We start from the raw sequence: 27,100 nt of genomic DNA on the forward strand, positions 1-27,100 counted from the left end.
ATGTAGACAGTACCTGTTTCGTTCCTACGTATGTAGTTGGCGAATCTTCCTTTTCGGCGTTGTAGATGTCGAAGACACGTTCTCCAGCGTAGTGTCATAAAAGCGCTCTTCTCCGGCTAGTATCGTCAATGTTCATTCCAGTGAATGATAGTTCCAATCGCTCAATCCACTTCTCCCACTTTGGTCCTGCATCAGCCTTGTCTGCATACTCAAATGGGGGAAATTCTGGTAATCGGTCCATTACCAATCGTTAACAGTATTTTCCTCGTCGCCAGATATGTTATCCTTGTTTTAAAGGATATTGAAATGAAAACACGTGTTGTGTGGTTCACTTTTTATTGGAGACTCCCTGGTCATCAGTAGTCAGATATTAATACACTCAAGCATCACATGGTAAAAGTGCGGGAAAATAGGGAGTGATTTGGTTATACATACATACATAAAAATAGTACTATTAATTTGCATAAGAACATAAGGTAATAATTCGTAACTTTAAAATATAGATATTACAGAAGTGTCACCCATTATAAATTATACAAAACCATACAACATTCATCTTCTCCATTTCCAGTAAAAAAAACCAAAACCACACCAACATGGGGCGCCAAAATGTCACAGTTGGTGAAAAACCAAGTCTCAACTGGTACTCAAACCCAGGGCCTTTGGCATACTGTGCCAGCGCTCTAACCAACTGAGCTATTGAGACCCCATATATTGACCGACTTTCACACACCTGTAAACCCATTGACATCAGTTTATATTTGGCCTTCTCTTCCATACACTACTCATCCTTTCCTTTTCTCTACCATACACTACTCATTCTCTTCATTTCCAGTCAGTATTAGTCTTTTTCCCTCTCTACTGTGTGTACACTAATCATCCTCTTTATTTCCAGTCTATATCTGTCCTTCTCTACCATACACCACTCATCCTCTCCATTTCTCTACCAAACACTACTCACCCTCTCCATTTCCAGTCTATATTTGTCCTTCTCTGTCTCCACTGTTCGTAGCTGCATTTTGATTTCCACATTTTCATCCATTAGTCTGTCGTAGGCTGTAACCTTGGTTATTACGTCACCTGATAACTGTTAGAATGAAAAGAAACTCATTTTAGGGCTAGAAAAGGCAAGGCTGTCCAAGCTGGTGACAATTAACATTTAAAAATTGGTGACTTTGTAGTTTTAAATAAAATAAGGTAAAGATAATTGAATTCACATGGAATGGTACAAAATTTAAATAATTTAAACAGTATTACTTATTTGAGCAATTATCTGCATTAAATCTCTACAAAGACACTGTTTCTTGCTGTATCTCTAATTCATTCTAGCAAAATTCATATACACCAACATTCCAAGCCTCAATGCTGCATAGAAGTATAGCTTAGGGAATTTAATTTTTACATATATCTTTACATCCTACTATTTGTACATGTGTACATGAATTACTTACAGGATAAACATTGTTGTCTTATTTTACCTGAGTCCCTCTTTACATGTACATGTATTATTTACAGGACAAACATTTTTGTCTTATTTTACCTGTGTCCCTCCACCTTGCTGCTTGTATATCTGAAGTTCATGCTGTATCTCTTTCTTCTCATTCTCCAATCGTTCTATAGTCAGTCTGGCAACAGTGTGAAGAAAACAAAAGTAAATTTCAATTTTATCATCAGGATATAAAATACAATTTTTATTAAGAAGACATAATAAATTTTAGCACAAAATTTACACGAGTTAACCTACTTTAAATACTATAAACAATAGTGTTATTAACTAATTCAATTTCATTTGTGGAAAAACAACTCTATTGACTCAGTACCTGGCTTGTTGGAAATCTTTTGTTAAACCCATATCTGAAGTTTTAGCACCATGAGGATATTTTTCCAAGATAGCATTCTGAAAAGGGAGGTAAACTGACTTTAAACATTAAATGTGGTCTAAATTTTCTGAGTGTTTAAAAATCTGGTCTTAAATATAATAAACAGGAACACAGTTTCTAGAACTGCCATATCTACCATGAGTAATTAACATTGATACTTAATTACTTTATATACCTGGAATTCTCTATGGAAGAAGTATACCTTACCTTCTGTTTGAGAGCCTGGTTCTCTGTCAGTAACCTCTGTTCCCTCTCTGCTGCCTCCTTCAGTAAAGTTTTAGTATCACTCAGTAACTTGTTCTACAAAACAAAAATACAGAACATTCTTGTTTTAAATCAGATAATATCTATTTTTGCAAAAGATCTAAAATGTTAAAAATCTTGACCAACAAAAAACATTTTATTGTGATGCATATTTACAGTATCTTGTAATTGCTTTGGACTCAGGATTTCTATGATAAAATATGAAGTTTAAGATTTCAGAAACAGAAAAAAATCACCTCCTAGTCAACAATATTGATAAAATTTGAAGGCATTGAAATGAGTATAGCATATACTCCTTGACTGTATCCTATATGTACATTTATACCTTGAGCCTTCTTACATGTAAAAAGCTCATAAGAGTTATCTACCTTTTTCTCCATTTCTTTCTCTAGATCTTTCAGTTTCCCCTCATACATCCTGGTGACCACAGCAGACTTCCAGCCCTTGGAGTCCATGGTTCCAGATCCACCTGGACGTTCTCGCTCCAGTCCAGTCATAGACTTGGAATCCTGGAGCTGGCTGTTCAATTGTTCCTTCTGTAGCTCCAGATTCCGGATCTCCATTCTTAACTTCTCATTGGACTCAATTTCCTGCAATATTAGCAGTTAAGTAACAAACAAGTCACATTAAACACTCACCAAGTCATATATATAAATACATTACATAGCACAGCCCCTTGTCAATCGAGACAAAGACACATTTTTCTTTATTTCAAATTTTTGTCAAAGTTTCTGGAACAATTACAATTTTAGTCTTGCAAATTAATCATATTACATAAATATTTCATCTCTGTTTTGATAGCCCTTGACTTGGAGATAAAGTTTATATATGTAATTTGTATTTTCTTATTCCCATACCTTCATGAGATCTTTCCTCATTTTCTCGTAGTCTGTCATCATTTTGGCGGTACCCTTCTGTGTGGTGGTGTACCTCTCACTAAGTGTGGCACCCATTTTCATTCGCAACTCCTCCAATTGATCCTGAAAATGTAACATCATTTACTGTAAATATAACACTGTATAACATTTTTTTTCTGTGTATCATATTTCTTGCATAAATATTCCAAAACACCACTAATTTAATTCTTCATGGTCCTATGTTTGCAATTCTCCAAGTGGTTTATTTGATTTTTCTATATGGTAAATAACTAATTTTTTGCGATCTTAAAAAAAACTCCAGACATAGCAAAAATTGGATTATCATGAAAAATACCCATTATACGGTAGTGAGGGACTCTCTGAAGAAAATTTAGTCAAGGAAAGAGCAAGGGGGAAAATATTGGCTCAAACACTCTTCTATACTTTACAAAGCTTAATTCTTACAAAAACATCCACTTTCAACACTGTATAAACATAATTTTGTTGCTTTTACTTTTCATATTCATATCATTTGATGTCCATATAAAAACAAACCTTGAGTCCAGCATTTTCCAGCCTCAGTTTTTGCAGTTCCTCGTTCCCTGTGATGTGGGGAGCTTTCTTTAATTCTTCATTCTCCAACTGTACACGCTCTACAACCTTCTTCAGGAGAGCTATTGTCTTCTCTAATTCTCTCACACTTTTCCCACTATCCCCAATCTGTTCATCAGAAAGTAAAGTTCTCAATGTGATAAAACATTTTACACTAACTGTTTTCCCCTACTGGTATTTGCATGCAATATTCATATCTACAACTTATGTGTTATTTTTTGTTAATTGGAGAGTCTAATTACCCTTCTGATCCCACTGGAGCCTGACGAGTCAAAAGATCTGGCTGTGTTCCCTCCAAGTTGCGAGTTTTCCTGTTTAAGGGCCTCCACGTAACTCTGAAGATCTGCTATCCTTTCCTACAAACCAAAGCAGAGGCTACATAACAGTGATAGAGACTAGAGAGAAGAAATTCTTTAAACATTTTGCTTTTTTGCAAAGAGAATGTAAAGAAAATAACTGTTAGTATATGTAATTGTAAATGTTACCTTAAGCCTTGGAGCATCTTTCCTGTACTGCTCATTCTCAAACTTGAGTTCAATATTTTCCTCAGACAGTGCCAACATTTGTCTCTGTAAGTTCTGATTCTTCTCAAAAATGACCTGGAATTCCTTGGTAGACACTCCTGTTTGATCCGCTCCTGGTTGTGTAGAGGTGACGGACACTTTCTGTGCCACTACTTGTTCCATGGACTCCAGCTGTTCTGTCAGGTATTTATTCCTGACCTCCACCTCGCGTACCGCCACATCTTTAGCCAGAGTTAACTCCCTTTGTAACTTGGTTACCTGAAAATAATAGCAAGGAATTCACTCAGAAAATCACACAAGTATTCTAGATTAGGGTAAAACATGTTGTGTTTTGGGAAGAAAAATAATTTCATCTTCAGTAATTAAGGAGAGTTTCAATGTAGTAAACTGGTGTTTACAAATTGTTCAACAGATACATAGTACCCCATTTATCAATGTTTCTTGGTTTAACTGTCATCTGTAACCAAAGTTTTATATCTATTTGTCCATTTGACTGATTACCTTATCCTGAAGCTGATAGTTCCTCGTCTTGAGTTCCTCCACTACATGGTCAGGTTTGTCTGAGGGTCCCCGGGGGGCTGGTACTGGGCCTCTCTGGGCATTACTTAACTTCTTCTCAGTCAGGTCTTTTTCTCTAATAGCTCTGTACAAACATGTAAGATTTAACACAATGAATTAATGAAGCATAGTTTAACTCCTGCACATTGGCTATTTATGCTTTTTCCAGCCCCCCTCAATTTTGAGATAATTAAGTTTGACTGTATTTCTTAAGATTTTGTGTGGATGTACATGCTCTCTCTCTCTCTCTCTCTCTCTCTCTCCTCTGACCTGTCTAGCTGATCCTTCAGAATCCTATTTGACTTTTCCAGCCTCTCCACTTCAGCCTCTTTCTCTCTCACAGCCATCCTCATTTTCTCCACAGTTTTCTGCCATTTCTTTTTCTCCTCCCATTTTACTAATTCTTCCGACTGGAAATACATGTTAAAGAATTTTGTGACTCCAAAAATTGAGATTCTGTTAGCACAATGACTTTTATAAGTTCCTATAATAAATGTTGGATCTGCAAGCATTATCTTCCTTTGAGGTAACTCTTTATCGTTAGAAGTTTCATCCTTTTTCACTTAAAAATTTTCATGAAGTCTTGTCCATATACCTATTTGATTTATTATGTAAGAGTTACCTTTTCCTTGGTGAGCTCTTTAATGGGAGGTGTTTCCTTGGAGATCTCGTACGGTTTTTCTGGCTGCTGTTGTTTACGTTTGAGTTCCTCCTCCAGCATCCTCACCCTCCTCCTCATCTCCTCATACTCCTTCTGTTTGGTCTCCTCACCTATCCTCTGTAAGTAAATACATTATACACTGTACATAATACAACAGAAATATCCTCATTTCATATTCCTTCTGTTTGGTCTCCTCACCTATCCTCTGTACAATAAGTAAATACATTATACACTGTACATAATATAACAGAAATATCCTCATCTCATACTCCTTCTGTTTGGTCTCCTCCCCTATCCTCTGTAAGTAAATACATTATACACTGTACATAATACAACAGAAATATCCTCATTTCATATTCCTTCTGTTTGGTCTCCTCACCTATCCTCTGTACAATAAGTAAATACATTATACACTGTACATAACATGATAGAAATATCCTCATCTCATACTCCATCTGTTTGGTCTCCTCACCTATCCTCTGTACAATAAATAAATATATTATACTCAGGGGTGGATCATGGATTTTAATTTAAGAGGCGGCACCAGCTCATTATATTAGGCAGAGGGTCCTGGGGCTGCCCAGCACCCACAGTGTATCCAGGGTGAAGGCCCCGGAAATCCTGGGTTCTTGAGATTTAGTGCATCAAAAATGAAGTTTTCTTTGGAGATTTTTTGTACAATTTCTTGTCCTCATGATTATAAAACTGTGAATATTTCAAAGTCTGTGAAAACAATTATTTGTTTATTATCTGAACATTGGGTATACCTGAGTGCCCATCTTGCCCATTCTCTCCACTTTCTTTTCTAGTTCCTCCACTTCCATCTCTAACCTCTCTTTGTCTGACTTGTATCTCCGCAGGTTTTTGTCTTTCCGACCTGTCAAGCAATTCAAAATAAAAGTAGGCTATATAATGAATTTTCTTGTGTATATAGAACAACTACTGTGACAAATTTTTTTCCTAGCCTAAAGATTTACAGCAAAACTTGTTTAATCAGGATGTTGTTTATTCCAAAGTCTTGCCTATTACAATGTAAACTTCCAGTCTCTTTTAGTAAATTCAATTGTTTACAATGTCATCAAATCAGTAATGTCTAACCGTTATGTTTTCGGGGGGGGGGGGGGGGGGGGGGGGGGGGGGGGGCATAAGAAAGTTTGCAGTTGATAGTAAGAAACCTATTGTTACTGACCTATTTCCTCTCTGAGATCATCAATATCTGTCTGTAGGGTGGCTTCTGTATCTTTCCGTTTCTTGATCTCCTTTCTCTGTCTCTCCACAGTCGACTGAAGATCATCCACCTTCTCCTATTCAAATCAACAACCACAATTCTTACAAGACAATTCAGATAAAGTATTGAATTTTATCCTTGAATTCTTCGCACTCATCTTGCTAACAGCTCTTACATTCAACTTCCTTTCAGAGTGTCTACAATTTCATCTTATATTTCATCTCCATGTAATATAGCACTTACATTTAACTCCCTTGTGTGTGTGTCTACAATTTTCTGGATGTTGATTTCCTGTTCTGATTCAGTAACTTGGTGTTTCACGGTCTCTTGTGCCTGTTGAACCATGTCTGCCCTTAGTTCTGTTAGAGCTTTACTGAGGGCCTGTCAAGGGAAACAATTCTAGATTAATCTATCATAATTTTTTTTCAATCAAATCTGCAATACCAAATATACATGAATTTTGCAATTCTTTACAATTATGACTTTAATTAAACACTTATTTCTCTAAACCTACCCATTAAGAGATTTTCTGCAATAGAAGTGTAATTTCAATAGTATTTTATCTAAAGGTAAAATTTAAATGATTCTAAGACACAGTAGCCCCTCCTACCTGGTGTTGTTATAGTATTTTATCTAAAGGTAAAATTTAAATGATTCTAAGACACAGTAGCCCCTCCTACCTGGTGTTGTTATAGTATTTTATCTAAAGGTAAAATTTAAATGATTCTAAGACAAAGTAGCCCCTCCTACCTGGTGTTGTTATAGTATTTTATCTAAAGGTAAAATTTAAATGATTCTAAGACAAAGTAGCCCCTCCTACCTGGTGCTGTTTCTCCTTCAGAGCCAGCTGATTCTTCAATCTCTCCACCAGGTTTTTCATTGTGGTCGTGGGAGCTCGATTGTTCTGCTCTTTGACCGCCTCAATCTCTTCGTTAAGTATCTCAATTTCCCGTTTCTGCTGCTCAATGATTTTCTTCAGATCCTGGACTTCAGAGTCTTTCTTCTGTGCTTCAGTCTTCATCTCTGATCCTAATCTATAAAGGAGATTTTTAAAAAAATGTTTTTGAGAGGAAGACAAAGGGAAATCTTTAATGCATAAACTGTTCTCTCCATTAAAATATATCCTGGTACAAAACAAAACAATTTTTACTTGATCTGCATGTAACTTTTTGAAATAAATACAGTTTTCTTAATGTCTGTTCATCTAGTCTCCTTGCACAAAATATGCACTAAATACACCATACAAATACACACATGTACATGTATCTTTGCCCTCAAAGAAATGTCCTGCCCATGTATTTAAATGTAGTTAATGTGTCTAATATCTAGATATGTCTGTACTGTACATATTCTCCTATTACTTTCCAGACTCTCTATATTCACAAGACTCAGTCTGTTGGCTATATCTAAACATTCAACTGCTTTACATGTCAAGTACTACCTGATGGATACTGTCTAATTAGTATACATATTATGTCATTGTCCTTTATTAACAGAAAACTGTTTTCACTTTTACCTTGGTCTGTTAATGTCTATACACCTTTACTCAATATTCTCTGTTTAATTATACCTGTCTTTGTCCACAGAGAACTGCCTGGATTCTTGCTGTAGTTTTCCCCCTGTTTAGTTATAAGACATACCTGTCTTTGTCCATAGAGAACTGCCTGGATTCTTGCTGTAGTTTTCCCCTCTGTTTAGTTATAAGACATACCTGTCTCTGTCCATAGAAAACTGCCTGGATTCTTGCTGTAGTTTTCCCCTCTGTTTAGTTATAAGACATACCTGTCTCTGTCCACAGAGAACTGCCTGGATTCTTGCTGTAGTTTTGACCCCTGTTTAGTTATAAGACATACCTGTCTTTGTCCATAGAGAACTGCCTGGATTCTTGCTGTAGTTTTGCCCCCTGTTTAGTTATATGACATACCTGTCTTTGTTCACAGAGAACTGCCTGGATTCTTGCTGGAGTTTTGCCCTCTGTTCAATTATAAGACATACCTATCTTTGTCCATAGAGAACTGCCTGGATTCTTGCTGTAGTTTTGCCCTCTGTTTAGCTATAAGACATACCTGTCTTTGTCCATAGAGAACTGTCTGGATTCTTGCTGTAGTTCTGACCTCTGTTTAGTTATATGACATACCTGTCTTTGTCCATAGAGAACTGCCTGGATTCTTGCTGTAGTTTTGCCCTCAAACTGATTATTTCTTCCTCTCTTTGTCTGATTTTTTCACTCATAGCTGCCATTGCATTGTCCTGCTCTGCCAAACTGTCCTCTAATTCCTGGATTCTTGCAGCCTGATGAAAAGAAGCCAAGAATAGATCATGAACAAAGACACACATCATGCATTACATTCAATGATGTTAAAATCTTGTGAAACAAGCACAAATCCTCAAAAAGTGATTTACCAAGAAATTATCAACCAGTACTTACCTGTTTTTCTGTAGCAGGTTGTCTGAGTTGTTGTTTAGCCATCAGGTCCCGGGCAGCATCTTTGAACTTGTTAAACGCAGCATCAGTGTTCTGGTGAATCTTGAGCTGCATGTTCTTGAGATCTTGTTCATGTCGTTTGTTCATGTCCTGCATATCATCGCGAGCCTGTTTCAGAAGCTCCTGGTATTTAGCAATTGTCTCCTCTTTCTGTTGGATCCTGGCCTGAAGTAATACAACTATATATTGTACATAATATTCTCAAAAAAAATAAAATATTTACTCTAAACATATCAAAACTAACAGGAGTTTTATACTAAGTCTTGCTTCCTACACAAACACAGTCAAAATCATATAACACAGAAAAAATTGAGATATCTGGTGATCTACGATAATTAATGTAGTCAAAATACACAAAATGGTTTGGACTTCCAACCCCTGGTATTCAAGTTATCAATGTTCAAGATACCGTAGTTCAACTGAATATACTGTTGAGCAAGTATTCTAATTAAAGACAGATCCATACAATTACACCTGTACCTGTAAACTGGATATGGTTGACTGAGCAATCTTTATGGAGTGTTCGGTTTGGTAGTCTTTCTCCTCTGGTTTCTGAGTCATGGCAGCATTTACTTTTGAGGTGGCTCTCAGAATGATCTCATCTCTTTCAGCTGTGGCAGGCATTCTTAATCTCAGCTCTGAGATGAGTTTATCTCGAGCTATAACAGTCTTCTCAGCTTCGTGGAGTTCTTTTTCCAGCTGCTCATTTCTCTGTTAAAATTAACAATGTCTAGAGATATTTATCTCTGAACCAACAGAACTGATACAATAATTTTGGGATACAATTGTCTGCTGTTTTTTTTTTTCATTTGTGATGAATCAATTTCACATGTTTACTAACAATTCCTTTTTTAATTTCCTGATTTTATTTTCGGTGGATTTTAATTGCATTTCTAAAATATTGATTAGGTTCAAAATAAATTCAGCAAGTCAAAAAGCTGACAGCTGAAAACAAATTTCATTTTTTAAAAGATACTGCAAGTCTATGAAAATTTTGGAAACTTTGCTATTATTATTTGCTTATACATGTAGCTATTAGATCCTACCTTTTTGAGTACTTTGTTCTCCCCCTGTATATCCAGAATGACCTTGACATTACTTTTAATGGTGGTAATGGCCTGCTCTAATTGGTTGGCTACAGGAAGTTTGGAGTCCGGGAGTGAGCCCAGGGCCTGTTCAAACTGAAAAACAAATAGGTTAACAGTCATATATACAACTGGAAACTTCCTCAACTTACCAATAAAAACATACAACTTTTGGTATTTGTACATACAGGTAAGATAACAAGATATTATATCTGGCTACTACCTGTTAAAATGCCATTTCTAAGGAACTAGATATCCTTATAATATGGGTCCCTGTATATTTATTTACCTTGGATGCTGCCCCAGCGATCTGTTCTGCCTGGCTCTCCATTCTCTGCAGGGTTCGTTCCAACTCCACTTCTCTATGCTCCCACCTCAACTGTTTCTCTTCACATTCCTATAAAGATTTGGGTTGTAAATCTGTGTAATCTACTTATCACATATTGCCTTACAATTTCAATAAACTTGCCAAGTATAATAAACACATTTTCAGAGGAGTTTCAATATGAATTGTCTCCCTTAGAGAACTCTCCATACCTTGGTGGTCCTAACACTCTCTGCCTCTAAATCTGCGATGGTTGCCTCATTATTTCTTATCACTCCTTCCAAATACTTTATCTACATATTAGATGATAAAATGTGTAAAATTAGACTTTCATTCTAAAGCAAACATCATTCAGATATTGGAAACATTTTGAGTACTTTTTATGATAGTCATATAATGTTTGTTAATGATTAATAATGCTGTAATCCATTTAGTTGCATGTGAAAAAAATCCTTAAGTTTCCTGCCCATTATTTACTCACAAAATATTTCTTGCTGCAAACCTTTTGTTCATTTGTGCATTCGTGTAGAACGCATCCTCAGTTGCGAAAATAAGTAGTCATGGATGGAATTCAAACCGATTAATTATGAATAAAAAATGTCATGAATTGTAGTTGGCTTACGACATTATTCACATTTTAGAATCATTTTATGAAATCCTGTGTTTTGTTTTCCAAAATATTAAAGAATTAACAAACAAGAAGTCTGTAAGCCAATGCTCACTAATAATACCCCCACCTTGATATGAATGTACACAAGTTCAGTTATGGATAGAAACAAGGATGAACAGGAAGTTGACATCAGATTCGTACAAAAATTAATCCCACCATATGGCATGCCTAAACAAAGAGTGTGCTAAAATTTCAAGCATCTGCAATCAGTAGTTGCTGAGAAAACTGCGACCAAAATTTGTTATGTATGGTACAGACAGACACACAGATAAACAGGAAGTTGATATCAGATACAAACAAAAATTAATACCACCATATGACATGCCTAAACAAAGATTGTGCTAAAATTTCAAGCATCTGCAGTCAGTAGTTGCTGAGAAAACTGCGACCAAAATTTGTTATGTATGGTACAGACAGACGCACAGATAAACAGGAAGTTGACATCGGATTCATACAGAAATGTCTCCCACCATATAGGATGCCGCAACAAAGTGTGTGCTAAAATTTCAAGCATCTGCGATGAGTAGTTGCTGAGAAAACTGACGAAAAATTTGTTACAGACAGACAGACAAACAGACGGACACACAAGGGTAAAACAGTATACCCCCTCTCCTTTGGAGCAGGGGTATAAAAACAGTATTATGCCTTTCCCAGAAAACATCTCATTTAATTTGTGATACATCATTTTTATTTAAACACGGACATTATGACTAAATACTCTCTGGTTACAAATTCCCATTTCCCTTACCTGACCCTGTAGTTTACTATTGAGCCGCCTCTGTTTCAGTTCCTCTAGTCTGACCGCGTCCATTTTGCTGTGCCACTCCACCACCTTGGCGGCGCCTCTGCCGTCTTTCAGCGTGGCGATTAGTTCCTGAAGACTGCGATTCTTAAGATTCAGCTCGGCCAGTTTATCCTCTTCCTGGTCACGGTGTTCTCGTGCCTAGAAAAATACAGACATATGCCTTAAACTCTGCATCCAGTTATTTAACTCAATGGAAGTAAGATTTTAAAGCCAAATTTATGTTCAAAAGTAAATTTACTTCATCAATATTTGCAACACTGTAAAAGAAAAAGTAAGCACAACCAATTTTATGTCCTTATGCAACAAAAATTATTGAAAAAATTACCTTCTATCTATAGAAAAGTTGAGATTTTAATTTAAGTAGACTATAATTAAATTCTTTCTTATGTAACTATGCTGTATTTTTTATGGGCTGGTTTTGGACCATTTTCTTTTCCTTTGTTGATATTTCAGTAGTTGAGTTGATATACTTACCTGTTTGAGTTCCAGCTCCAGTTTCTGCTTATCCTGTTGTAGCTGCATCATCTGCTTCGAGAACTTCTCCTGTCTAGATAGAGGCACTGCCCCCGCAAACTGGACCCGCAGCTCCTGAGAAAATTAAAGCACAGAATATTTAACTTTTGAATAAACTTTACCAAAGTAAATGTGGCTTGCAGCAACAATGGGCTGTTTTCAGACATAAAGGAAGAATTGTCCCAAACAAATCAACTAAGATCTTCCTGAGAAGACTAATTGCGTGATTATCTAGGCATTTACTAAAACAGGAGTCACTTTATGTGAAGTCAATTAGGGAAACAATCTATCTCTGAATCAATTGTTTGGAACAGATTGTGGCTGGGGATTTTTTTTGATACCAGCATTCTGTGGATTAACAATAATGAAGTTTTAAACTCATTGTGTAGAACAATCAGTACCTGTAGATTTCTCTTGAGGTGGTTGACCTTGCCCTGGGACTCTGTCCGGTTGTGGAACAGAGTCTGGTCTTTGTCGTCCAGTTTCTGCTCCAGACGGAGAACCAGTGCCTCCAACTTGTTGACCTTCTTCTGACTCTCCTCCAGGCGCCGCACGGCAGTACCCTCACTGACCTGCAGCTGGACAATGTGGCGGTGCAACTTCCCTGTAAAAATTGACAGACATAATAAATTACTTGCATTACTTTTCACAAAGGCAGGTCATTACTCTTATGTATCAATGTGGAGGTGAAACTTCCTTGCCAAAAATGTTAGATGTAATTGATAATTTTTTTCAATAATTTTTTGCAAAGGCAAACTATTACACTAATTATCAAATAAATATGTCCATGTAAATCAATAAAGCATTGTTTAAAATTATATTATTTTGATGAGAAACCACAGATCCCTTTGACCGTATACAGCCTAACTAATGACATTCTCACCTATAATGGTTTTCTCATCACTCTGTATCTGGAAGTCCAGCAGTTGCTGTCTGAGGGAGGCATTCTCCTTCTCTCGTGACAACTGTACCATTTCCAGGGTCCTGACCTGTGAGGTCGCAACCTCTGAAATCTCCTTCAGCTTTGAGATCTCATTTCTATTGGCAACTGCTGCCTCTTCAAGCTCCATTATCTTTTTCCTGTCTGCCTCTGATATTTCCTTGGTAACAGAATCTGTAAAAAATCATAAATGAATTTACAAACATCTCATGGCAATTTTGGTAAAAACAAAATAAACAAATCTTTCTGTAAGAATTTAAGTAAAGTTTCAAAATTTAAACTATGGGAAATATTTAAAAGTATCAAATAGCTTAAAGCAATATGAGCTGCAACTTTGATGTCAGAAATTTTTTTGGCAAAATTGTAATAACTATTTCAGTGACAGAAAAAAGAATGTTAATAAACTTCTGTTGTTCATATTTGCGATGGAAGAACTACATGTATTTATAAGCTTTGATTGAAGGAAAATTACATTATTGTCATCCTGTACAATATTGATTTCTTATATAATACTACATACATGTATTTGATTGTACAGAATCCTTTATTCTGAAACAATATGATACTTTATTTCTGGTTCAAATTAATCATAATAACACATTTTAACAGCAAAATAAAATTCTCAAAAATGCAGCTCATATTGCTTTAAATTCTTGGTGTGAATGATTTCATTTATATCTTCAATATTGATTTGCTTGCATAGTGTTTAAACATCAAACGTCTACACATACTTGCTAGTTCATCCCTGAGTTCTCTTTCTATCTTCTGTAGTTCTAGATTTGACTTTGTGATCTGAAGTCAAGTTTTTATTACATTAAAACAATGCTTTCTTAACAAGTCATTACACAGAAACCATTTTTAAAAAAATTAACAACGATAAACACCAAAGGTCTGTTCAACACAGCAAACGTTTGCGAGTGCTCGTGAACATTTTTGTTGGAAAGATAAGGAATTTTGGCAAGCGCTCGCGAACATTCACTCTGTTGAACAGGCTTCAAGTCTCAATACTTTCATACTGCAAAATATTTTCAATGAATTTATTTGAAGAAAAAAGATCACATTGAAAATGTATCCAAACTTCATTTTACAAAAGAGAACTATTTGTGCATTTTGTACATGGGAAGGAAGACGAAAACTAGATTGCAAACTATATGAGTACATGTATATACCAAGTCAATGTTTTATTCTATTATGGTCTGATATTTATGAATCATGTTATTAACTCACCTCAGAAAATTTCTCCTCGAGGTCTTTGTTCCTGTTTTCTAAGTCATGTAAAATAGATTTCTGTTGTTCGTACATTCTAACAGCATGTTCTGCTCGCTGCCGTTCATTTAACTCCTTCATTTCCAGAGTCGTGATTTTCTTGGAGACACTGATGACATCTGTGTCAGTCAAGTTCTTTATCTCTGTACCCTCTGTCACCCCTAAGTTAATGAAATATAATCTAGTAATGTTCATTATCTATTATAAAAATTCATTTTGCTTAGTTTCAATCTCTCCTCTCGAGAATAGAAATTCTGCTTAATCTTTTTGTTAGTAACAAGTAATCAATTTAAAAATACCAAAAATTAGCATTAGGGGTTTCACACTGGGAAAAGAAAAACAACAAGAGAGAGTGAAGCCAATTGGGACAAGACTAAACCTTTTTTATGTAGGTCCTCTACTGCTGCTTCCAAAGCATGAAGTTTTTCTTTCTCCAGACCAAGTGTCTTCTTCAGAACCTCGTTATCTTCTGTCAGCCGCTTTACCTCATTCTGAAAAATAAATGCTGATAAATACATCTTGAATCAATTTTTTTTAAGCCATGATTCTATTCCATCAGAATCTCTGTGATTCTCCTCTTCCCTCTAGGCACCCCTTTGTCAACTTCCTTACATCAGCAATCAACGTACTCTACTCCTCCAGTCCCTAACCCCCCTACATACCTATTTACTTATTTCTCTTCATGCTTGAGCACATGACGCCTGATCCCTTACATATACACAGATCAATTTTTTTTGTCATATAATTTCCTCTTGACTTTGCCACCAGTCTTGTATCCTGAAATCTTCCTCTTTACTAAATAATAAATTTATGCCTGCCTTTTTTTTTTATCTTATAAAGGACCTTTCCTTTGATACTAATGTGGTCCCTTTACCTCTTCCTAATGCCTTCTATACATTCTTGAACCTCACTAAGACTTACTTCTAATCTTACAATACTATCAGCCTGTGATGCTAGTGTTCTCCCTTTCTATACTTTCCCCCTACATACCCCAATTTCAAGCCCTGAATTACCTCTAATCCTACAAGGGCTTCAGCTTTAGATACCAGTGTGTTCCCTTTCTCTAACGTGTCTCTATACTTCTCCGTCAGGTCATGATAGCGTTTGTTCATTAATTCTAGGTCAGCTGCTGGCACAGAATCCTCTATAGCTTTCTGAAGGGCAGCCATTTTAAATGTGGCCATATCCTGAAACACAGAATTATTTTTTAAAACAACTATTTCAGTCATGTAAAATAGAATAACATATTAAGTTAATAAATATTTTTAAACAAACTTTTCCATCACAAAAACTTAATCCAGTTTCCTCATTTCCAAAGTACATATTAAATTTAAAATTCTTAGTTCTGTCAAGATACAGTGCAAAACAGTTTTCTCCTAGAAATCTGCAGCAATTTAAAAACATCTGAGCCAATCAAATTATGGCATGTATGTTTGAACATTTTGATTTCATCTTTTATTGATACAGGCCCTCGGTTGAGTACTGACCTTGAACCTCTGCAGATACCCCATTCTTTCTTGAACTGCTGTTTCCATAGAAGCCATTTCATTTTTATAACGGTGAATTTCCTGCAAAATTTTTATTATTCAAAGCATTTAAAAGATGCATTAGTGTACATTTAACAAACACATGACACTGTATTATATGAAAGTTACTTGTTTCATGCCAATAACGAATCAACCTGAATACTGAAAATCTTCCATACAATAATAAACTGATGTTATTAATTTTTCCCTGTGACTGTATCTTACAAAAGTAGATATACATTTGTACCTTGCGTAGTTGTCCCTCTGTCTCCTCCATGGTGTTGTGTCGTCGTATCAGGGCCTTCTCGTTGACACGTAGGACGGTGATTCTACGGGTCATGTCAGACAGCCTCCTTCTGACCTCTGTGTCGTCTTTTGACAATGTCTCTATCAGTCGCTAAAAAAGTTAATAAATATCATCAGAACCTGAAATAGGTTACATTTTCTAAAATATTAGCCTGCATGCTTAACTTCATTTCTTGTCTGAATTTTGCTGAAAACATCATGACTTTTAATTTACCAATGGTGAAAAAATATATGTGCCTTGAAAATACAATAATTCTTTATGCTATTGAAGATCAGATAAAAACCTAGATCCCCCACTGCTTACATTATATTCCTGGATCTGTACTGAATCTTCTTCTCTCTCTCCATTTACTTTCTTAAGCTGCTCTTGAATTTTGTCCATTTCTTCTTCCCATTCCTGGAGAATTACATTTTGAATTCATGCAGTGTATGTATGAAATTTTGTTCTCAGAATCCATTCATTAATAACCACCTTAAATAATATGGTTCAGATTCAATTTTCTTGTTTTGTTAAATGCTTCCAAGACCTTTTCACAAAATTTTATAAAATTGTAAAATCTTTGAAAAAATAGGACAACACTTATGAACACTTTGACCCACATGAACAAACTCTTAACCTCAATTTTATCCCTTTTCCTCATGTTGTACAAACTTTATCTAGCACATTATGGTAACAAACACTTGGTGTTTAGTATAATAGGGTTTTACTTTTTTGTCCTTGAGATAATCCGAGTACAGCAGACCCTGTTGGTGCCTCATGACAGCAAACTTCCTCTTGTAGTTCTCCAGAGAATTCTCCATTTTCTTCATCATGTCTTCCTTCAGACTCATCTCCTGTAACACGATAGTCATTCAAAATAATTGAATACACTAACTCTTCAAAGGGAGAAAACTCTATTCAAGCATTTTTTTTTTGTTGAAAATTACAATATTTCCTGGTCAACGATTTGCCAAATAAAATCTCACTTTTATTCATTTCAGTATTTTTATACATCAATCTTTTTAAACCTGTAACACTGCAATGAAGTATTTTCTTTATACACCATTTTTTACAGCTGTATACATTACCTGTAACACTGTGATGAGGTGCTCATTAAGATTAGAAATGACATCAGAACTGGATACTGCCATAGCATCGGGGAGAGGAATAGACTGGAACAGCCCCCCAGTTCCTCCCCCCGACTCCTGTGCTGCTTTCAAATCAGCCTCCAACTTCTCAACCTAAGACAAAACAAATAAACAAACAAATACTACTTTCCCTTCACTTTCAATTAAACCTTGGGGAAATCTCATCTTTTTTTTTTTTGTTTGGAGATTCTTCTTATTGTTACTGTTCTAAATTTCCATTCTAAATTTCCTTATACACCATACATGTTTTTGAACATAAATTATCATATTCAAAATATAGTGCAATCACTGAGTATGGAGTGGTCATGAATATGAATTAGCACTACACACATCTGCTCCATGTACTGTATTCATTAATGATTATTTAATGGTATTCTTGAATTAACACATTGCTGTCTGTGCCAAAGCTGCTAAAATATGAAGCCCACTGTTTTATGTACACATTACATAATAGCTGCAAGTTTTTTCTAGTATTTTTAAGTATAATGTAACATTTCCCTAACACAATCACACCCACTAACCTTCTCTTTGGCTCTCTGAAGATCTGCTCGGACCTTGTTGCCTTCATGTCTGGTCTCTCTCAGTTCACGGCGTAGTTCCTCGTTACGACCCTGGAGATTGTCTACCTGAGCTTTCAGGTACATTGAGGTGTCATAATTCCCTATCAAATTCTTTGCTTCAATTGCCTACATATTTTGAAAACTAACAATCAGCATTTTTTTTGTGTATAAAATGAGCAAGATAATCTTTGATATTTTTTTTTTTTTTTAAATTCCTTTGCAAAATAAATGAAAATGTGCATGTAGAATACAATGCAAAAATCTTGTTTGATTTTATGTAAAATCATTGGGGAATTACAGCTATAGTTTACGTACAGCCAACATTTTTTCTAGAGTTGGGAATCTCATTTCCTCTGGGACCACACCTCCTTTTCCTGGGACTTTCTCTTCTTTAAATAGAAATCATATACACGTTCATATTTAAAGACAGTGATAATACCTTTAGAAGTAAGCTTACTATATTCTATATATACAAAGCCTCTCTGTAAAATTTTTTCATTAAAATGCTTTAGCGACCATGAAATCAGTACATTCATAAGCAGGGCTCTAACTGGCGACTAATTAAGTCGCCATTGCGCCTAAAAATTAAGACTGGCACCTAAAATTTTTCTATAAGTCGCCAAATTGGCGACCATTTTAAATTTACTTGGTGTTTGTCAAATTACTGAACTATAAACATTTTCAATTTTTAATTTATAAAGAGCAGAAAAGAAGTTTAAAAGTTAGCAATGTACATATCTCTGTATATTGACTAATATCAATTTTAAAATTGATGCCAAAGAAAAATTTACCAGGCAACTAAAAATTTGCTTTGGAGACTAAATTCTTTTTGATTAGGAGCCAGTTGGCACCTTAATTTTAGAAGTAACATTGAGGCCTGATAAGGTCATTTTTAGTTTATAAGGTCAGGATTTTTCTATTTTCTTCTGCAAATTTTGCAAGTTCCTCACAAAACATATCGATCACACACTGTGTCTCACAGAGGCCAAATATTGTGTCCTACAAACATTTTCCTTTAGTTTATAACCACTGAGATTTATAGTGATTGTATACTGCATAATGATTTTGGAACTGAACCAGTGAATCAAAAGTGGGATTGCTACTGAAACAATTATTTTATTTTGATTGTATCTAATTTTTTTTTAAAGAAAAAAGTATGATTTGCACAAAAAGCAGATACATGTACATATCTAGCTAGATGTGCATAAAGATTACTGATGGAAAATGAAGCATAAAGGTTAAAATAGATTTATCCATAAACTTTATTGAACATCATTATCATTTATAAACAACAGAAAACTATTTCTCAAAACATTGCTACCTACCTGGTGCATATTTCTTCAGGTTTTCTATCACTTCTTTCAGTCCCTGTTCTAACTGCTTGTTCTGATCTTTAAGTTGTTCTAATTCTGCTTTGTGCTTGGAATTTTCCTGGTACAACTTATCCATCTCTCTCAAATTCTTCACAAAATCTTCATCATGGCCACGATGCTATAATCACAATTTATCATTTTTATATTCTAAAATTTCAAAATCTAGTAATTTTCAGAATCACCATGTAAATACAACTATCAAGCATCATAATAAGGTAAAGAAAATCCTTTTACTTTATAATGAGCAGCTATTCTATGATCTGATTTTAATCGAGACAAAAATGTTCTGAATTTTTAACTTATGTTGAGGTCTGATTTTAATCGAGACAAAAATGTTCTGAATTTTTAACTTATGTTGAGGTTCTTTCTTAATCTTCTCTATATGTAAGCTATACATTTAAACCATTTTTTTTAATTTTGTGACCCCTGAGTTTTGTGACCCTGACCTGAGCATCCATCTGCTGGTGAACGACCTCCCGTTTGATGACCTCTGCTGTTGAGGTCTCCATTTCCTTGGCTTTCTTCTGTTCTTTCAGATTTTCCTGGAATTCATACACACTCATCATGTCTTCTGCTGTCAGTCCTAAAGCAACTGCCCTATAAATACATGTAGATCACCTTCAATATTATCTTTGATTAGTATTAATCATGTGGTTGTGGTGCATTTTTCTTTTCAGAGTAGATTTTTCTGTACCAAAACACAGGTAATACTGTATCACATTTGATAAGAACAAATCTGCTCCTCAAATACTTTTCTCTTGCAAAATTTAAATTATTTCCATTTCATGGAAATCCTTTCCAATGTCTACAATATACAATTTGTATACTGAAGTAAAATGAGTCAATACCACTGAAATTAATGTCCACTATCTGACCCCTGACTGACCTTTGACCTGTGTGCTGAGCTAACTTCCTGATCTTTTTCTTAAGCTCTACCCTCTCATCCTCCAGCCTTTCCACTTCCTTCTGTAGGATAAAGTTCAGCGCTTTCTCCTCCTCCTTGCGGATTTGTTTGTTTTTACGGAATTCGGTGAGGTCCAGGGGATCCCGAGGGTCCATCCCAAGTTTAAATCTTAACTCCTCATTTTCCTCCTCGATGTCATTTATCTTCATCTCGGTTTTGTTGATGTGACTCGTCAGCTCTTCAATTTGTCTACAAAAGAAAAATTAGTGTAATAGAAAAGATTCATAATGTAATTCACTATCAACTGCAATTTAATCAGTTACGAGTGATACCAATAATTGTAGCATCATCGATTACGAGTGTGTAAAGTCTATAAATAGTTTAAAGATTTAAGAAGAAACAAGTGGACATGAGATTAACTTAATCACATTGTACATGTATCTATTTTTTCACTTGTTTTCATTATGGTATCTTTTTCATTTTAAAAAAAATTAGCTAACATTAATTTGATGGTTTGATTTTAATTCTATCCGTTTCTGTACCTGTCCCTGACTTTGATTTGATTTTTGCAGTCTTTTATTTCCTGTACAGCTTCAGCCAACCCATATTCTCCCTATAAAAACGGTAAAATATACAAGGTATTTACTTAGTTTAACAGAAAGATTAGTTATATAATTGTCTACATCAGTAGATTGACTTACATTTTCATATTTTCTCTGCTTCTCAAGGGCATATGTCAGCTCTCTGTCTTTCTCCCGAGCATCTCGTTCAGCCTGCAAAGTCAATGTACAAAACATGTTAAAATTTTTATCATCTGTGTTGATCCAAGCACTTTACAACATTAAAACAATCTATTAAAATGCCTTTAACACTAAATATAAATGTTAATCTATTTATAAAATTATTTCCTATTTTTAGATTGTCAACATATCATATTCAAGTTCTAATTCTTCATAACAAACAAAAAAAATTTTTAAAATCTTCAAAGTTAAAGAACAAGTTTATAAATAGTACATACCATTTTCAGTTCCTTCTCTAGCTCCGTTATTTTTTCTCTGTAATAATCCACCTCCTTCTGTAGATTTCTGATTTTCTTCTGTTGACTGTCTCCAGATCCTAATCCAGCTACAATCAACCAAAGACGATAAGTCGTGGGGTGAGGTAAATTTATCTCTTATTACAAAATATTATTATTATCAATGTATTAAATTCTAGCTTTTGATTTTTGTTAAGTTTGTTTTATTATATTTTTGGGAGGTTTATTTTTAAATCGGAACTGTCAATTACTGTCCTTCATGCAATGACTTTGGCTGCAAATTACATTCTTGTGAAATTAACAACATATAACATTTCAGAACAGATCTTTTGTTAGGATTTCTATCAATCATAATAATACCTGAGCATGTAGACAATACAAAAAAAAAAATCAACAAAAATCTAATATATGACATTTTCACACCTATACAAGTGTAAACTTACATCTTTTAAGTTCTGCCTGCAGGTCCTCAATAATGGCGGTATTCTTCTCCATCTCATCCACAAACTGTTTGATCTGCTCTGTAAGGTCCTCTATCTGTTTGTCCTTCTCCTTGACCACTTTGGACAGTGCGGCCACCGAGGCTTTGTCGGCGTCCATGTTGGCCGCAATTAACTGTTCCCTGTACTGAATCACCTGTTCCTGAAGCTCCAACATCTGCTCATCTTTTTCTTGTAGAATTTCCTATAATGCATGTCAAGTAAAATTAAAGATCTGGAAGTTTTTTCATGCTAACAACTGTTTGGTTTTCAATCCGAATCTTTCATAATAACTGAATTTATTAAAATACCAGGTACATACCACAATAGTGAGTACCTGGTATTGCAGTAAGTTGTTTTACTTGCATTAATTCAAATTCTTTTCGATGATCCTTAAATTTTCTTTCTTTTTTTTCTTGATTTTTTCAAAAAAAAAAAAGTATAGAAATTTCAATTTCAGATGTTACCCACCTTCCACTCCTCGACTTTATTGTTAACAGCCACCATGATGGCATCATCTGCGTCGGTTTTAGACTGTACTTGTTCATTTAGATCAATCACCTGTCAATTTTTATCGAGGTCAGTGTTTTACAATCATAAATGTGTACGAAATATATATCAACACAAATAAATTTGTCCTACAAACAACAAATTTTGAAAAGTGTAAGTTTCTCAAAAGAACTAGTATTTCAATTATAAAAGCTCATTAATAACCCTTTCCTGTAAAGTTCCAAAGATGTAACAAATAAAGACCATTCATCAAAGAAATGGATAAAACATTGCATGTAATTTTCCAACAGATAAAAGAGTACTAGCATTTCAATTCTACCAATTTAATTCATACTGAATAAAAAAATTCCCAGATAGAACTGTCCATTTCCTGCAGGCCATTAAAAAGTCATCCCTTTCTTAAACATATCAGCATTATCTGCCCATATCCATATCCTTGACATTAATTTGTACTATGTTTAACTTCTCCATACACACAGACAAATGTACATATGATTATTCTTTCTTCTAATACACTCAGCACACATACCTGAGCTTTTAAGACCTCATTCTCCTCTCTCAGTTTGTCAGTCACTGCATCACTCTGGGCTAAAACTTGCTGAAATTCATTTTTTTTTTAATTAAAACAAAGAGGTAACATTATACAAGTTTAAATATGCGCAACAGACAAAGCCATTGCAAAATTAACATACATTTGTACATTAAATAAACTCTTTACATGCTCTTTGGCCCATTAAAAAAAAAAGGTTTGATCTAAATCCCTTTCATGATTCACTTAAGGAACAACAGGCATCTAATAATTTCTTTCCATCATAATTCTTAATTTTCTTTGATCCACCCCTGTTCCCACCCCTAAATTCTGAAATTTCTTTGATCCACCCTTGACCCTCACCTTTAGTTTGCTGTAGTCCTCAGTGGTCCTCTCCACCATCGCTACAGCCTCCTCAATCTGAGCCTTCATGTCCTCAACCTGCCTCTGGTACTCCTCATTGGCATCCGTCAAATTCTGAAAATTAATTTCAAAAATTGTAAACTTTTAACATCACATTTTTTATTTATGTACTGAAAGTCACCAAATTTTTACAATGCCCTATTTTTGCGAGATAATTATTTGGAATTTAAAAGCAAGAAAAAATTTTCATGAAATTTGTAAACTGTTACATATTATCTTTAAGAATAAAATATACACAAGATTGATCTTGAGTAATTACGCAAAAATAAAGTTCTCATGAATAAAAAGGGATATACAGTACATCACGTAAAAAAAAAATCAAAGAAATATATTTAATGACATAAAAATATTTTTTTCCTAGCATTTGCTAAATTTTGAAAAATGTGAAAAATTTAATTGAGGTTAGATTAAATTTTTTTTTTTTCAACAGTATTTGGATATATAACTATCCTATGATAAGTAAAATACACGTTTTAGGTTACATTTTGGTTGAAGAAAATTCAGACCTGCAATTCCTCCATAGCTTCTGCCAGGTCATGATTTTTGCGGGCCAGTTTTTCTCTATAATCTAGTTCTCCTCCTTTATTAGACACCAGTTTATCACGCTGAGCCTCCATGTGCATCTTAAAGTCGCTGACCTCACTCTTCAATCTGTCATTCTGGTGGGGAGAAACAAATATTTGTTATGAAAAAATTCAAATATACAAGGGGAATAAAGCACCAGAGTTTTATTTTGAAGGGTAAAAACTTTATACTGTAGCTTCAAAATTACTACTTTCAAAAATTAAAAGAATATACCTTGCCTTAAATCAAAATAACAACTTTTTTCCCTCAAATTTTGTAGCAAGTTTTAATTTTTTTTTATTATAACTCATCATAATTATGTCCCACTTGAAGATAAAAGAAAAAGTATAATCTCCTATTTTTATCATTAAACTATACAAATTGAGACAAAAGATTACTACATTTGAAATTACATTCAATTACTTTTGTTAAGTTTTGGAACTTTACATGTAAAACAATTTTTCACACATTTTTTCTTAATAAATCTTACTTACCTCTTCACGGTATTCTTTCAAGTCTTTCTCCAAATCACTGATCTTTTCACTGTACTGTAAAACAAAAGAATTAAAATAGTCAACACAAAATAAAACATCACACAAAGATATTATGGCTAGACAATGTCAATGCTAGCTGTAGCATTAAAACAATGTGTGAGTATGGGCAGCAGTAAATATGAGTATCAACAGATGAAAAATTTTCTGCTGCACAAAGGGATTTGAGTTGTCAATTATGTTTCACTATGAGCCAAATCTATGTCTGCAAAAAATTTCGAATCTTGAATATTTTGTGCTATGCACAATATCTTTTCAGATAATTACAGTACTGCAAGGAATAAAAGGTCCTGGAGAGCTCTCTTGTGAAAATCAGTTTTAAATTTACAATAACATAACATCATCTAAGTTTCCAACTTAATAATATGCACATGTAAAATAGAAATAGACTCCTAAAAAATCAGTATGATAGCTATATCACAGTAATTCTTGGTCATGTATTTTTACCCCAAACTAGATCTCCCCAAAAATATTTTCCACTTACAAAAAAGTCCCATTCAGGACTGTTTTATTAAACTATTTACTGAGTTTATGTGCCAACAAACAAAAACATGACATTGTTTATATAGATTCTTTTTTTAATTTTTTAAAAATTAAAATGGTGGTCTTACACTTTCAGCAGCACGTTTCTCTTTTGTCAGTTCACTCTGCAGATCACGGAGTTCAGTGGTCAATTCTTCATTCTGCCTCTCCAGGTCTCTCATCTGGTCACGAACCAACCTTGAAGCTCCCGCCCCTCCTGCACTCCCCTCACCTCCATATTTCTGTGAACACATACAACATCTAATACAAATCTAGCTTTCATTTGCTATGTTATGTTTGTAAATAAACAATGTACATTTTTAAGGTACATTTGCCACTTATTCTCTTTCAAAAAATGCATTGAAAGCTTTGGTAACTGATGAGAAACAAGATCGAATAAATGGACTATCTTTTTTAACTCTCAATTTTTCATCATTTAATATCACATAAGCAGTGTAATCATTTGAAATCCTGCCTTCATTTTGTGATACTACATGTATTCAAATTCTCTACATTATCAAAACAAAACCTGACCTCAAGTTCTGCAATTTTCTTCTGTAGTTCCTTTTCTTTAGATGCCATGGCTTCCTCTACAAAATTAATTTGCTTTGTATGATGCATTTCTTTAAAAAAAAAAAAAGAAATCAAATTTCTCTTAAATGAGAAGAAATTGTTTTTATTGGTATAATATCCCCTTTATCCCCTCTCCACCCAACCCTGACCTTTCTTCTTGCTGGCCTTGACCTCTTTTTCATATTCCTCCATAATCTCCTCACATGCCTCATTCTTAGCTTTCATGATCACCCTGGAAACGTCAAACAACTTCTGTAATTTTCCCGTGTCTGATTCATCTTCAGGATTGTACTGAAAAAAAATGTTAATATTAATCAAACTTAAGCTATTAACTTTGGAATCCATAGAATGATGTACAACATCGTGTAAAATTGTCTGTTATGTTATAACATATCATAAATTAAAAAAAATTCTGAACTAATACATTAAAATTCCTTTTTATAACTACTATCAAGGTTTGAAAATAAAAAATGAACAACAAAAATTGGAAACTTTAATGATAGGACACCAACTAATTTTTAAATACTTTGTTATTTTGCATCGAGTATGGCAAAACATTCTCAATCATTCAAACTGGGTCCGTAGGACAATATCATTTTAACGATAGAATGTTCTATCTAGATTGCTTCATGTATTGCCAATGACACTGTACAACAATGGGACTTACAGAGACAAGGGATTCATAGAATTCTTCAACATCTTCTTCTGACAGCTCTGTTGGCTTAGCTGCCATTAATTTATCCCAGTCTAACGGCGGCATGGTGAGATCTATTACTGTCTCAACTCTGAAATTATGGAAATAAACATCTGATGTTAAATTTATACTACTCCCTGCCAAATCAGAAACAAGTCATATTTGTTCTTGTTCATTGAAAAGTCAGACTATAAATATTTTATTTAAAATCTGAAAATACTTGCAGACACAACATATTTCTTTCTATATTATAAAAGAACGTGGATAATTAAAAAAAAAAATAATAGCTTATGTTTAAGTACCAATGATTGTCTTGCCATTTCTAGGCCATGAAAAAGGTACAGAACAATAAAAAAATAAAAAATACTGAACAATTTATATTCCTTTCCATAAATTAAATTTTCTAATGACAAAAGTATATACAATATTTCTATCGCGATTTATCAACAAAGTTAACATCTTCAAAATAAAACCCATAACTTGAAATAAACACCGTGCTGACATGTTCAATCACGAATTCGATAGTAACTTTGCTGATTTTTGGACAATTTCTGGTTTAAATGGCCTATACTGAATATATTTGGTAGCTAAGAACTGACAAAAAATAAATGCAACATATCACATGCTATATATACTTTTCTTTACAGTAAAATATTCAGTTACCTGCAATGTTTATCTTCAGTTCACAAACTTCTCCGCCATGTCGGTATATAAACAATGTTTGACGCGAGTACCTCGCGCGCTTTCTT

The 27,100-nt window shown here is 34.4% G+C and overlaps 1 protein-coding gene across 1 annotated transcript; it reads right to left on the reverse strand.

The window, feature by feature from the left end:
• Positions 1-94: 94 nt before the first annotated feature.
• LOC133201414 (centrosomal protein of 290 kDa-like) lies at positions 95-27,027 on the reverse strand. Its single transcript, XM_061337220.1, has 56 exons — positions 27,015-27,027; positions 26,325-26,442; positions 25,807-25,948; positions 25,619-25,674; positions 25,174-25,326; positions 24,506-24,559; positions 23,954-24,106; positions 23,388-23,501; positions 23,025-23,093; positions 22,457-22,546; positions 21,950-22,190; positions 21,489-21,595; positions 21,172-21,243; positions 21,013-21,083; positions 20,453-20,719; positions 20,013-20,163; positions 19,519-19,684; positions 18,509-18,582; positions 18,155-18,319; positions 17,574-17,726; positions 17,214-17,339; positions 16,810-16,902; positions 16,447-16,596; positions 16,161-16,241; positions 15,687-15,860; positions 15,053-15,164; positions 14,635-14,834; positions 14,139-14,199; positions 13,351-13,581; positions 12,869-13,071; positions 12,429-12,542; positions 11,898-12,092; positions 10,692-10,772; positions 10,444-10,551; positions 10,116-10,250; positions 9,550-9,780; positions 9,013-9,234; positions 8,722-8,876; positions 7,405-7,618; positions 6,828-6,965; positions 6,546-6,660; positions 6,124-6,233; positions 5,318-5,473; positions 4,966-5,105; positions 4,639-4,780; positions 4,099-4,395; positions 3,856-3,969; positions 3,557-3,721; positions 3,002-3,124; positions 2,513-2,734; positions 2,088-2,180; positions 1,821-1,897; positions 1,541-1,625; positions 962-1,087; positions 631-733; positions 95-225 (listed from the first exon to the last, which is right to left on the reverse strand). Exons 2-56 carry the CDS (start codon positions 26,415-26,417, stop codon positions 95-97), a joined length of 7,614 nt encoding a protein of 2,537 aa, XP_061193204.1. The 5' UTR covers positions 26,418-26,442; positions 27,015-27,027.
• Between the last annotated feature and the right edge of the window lie 73 nt (positions 27,028-27,100).

This window comes from Saccostrea echinata, unplaced genomic scaffold (genome assembly GCF_033153115.1).
Source record: "Saccostrea echinata isolate AGI-Se365-2 ecotype Australia unplaced genomic scaffold, CSIRO_AGI_Sech_v1 ptg000044l, whole genome shotgun sequence".
Classification (NCBI taxonomy): Eukaryota; Metazoa; Mollusca; class Bivalvia; order Ostreida; family Ostreidae; genus Saccostrea; species Saccostrea echinata.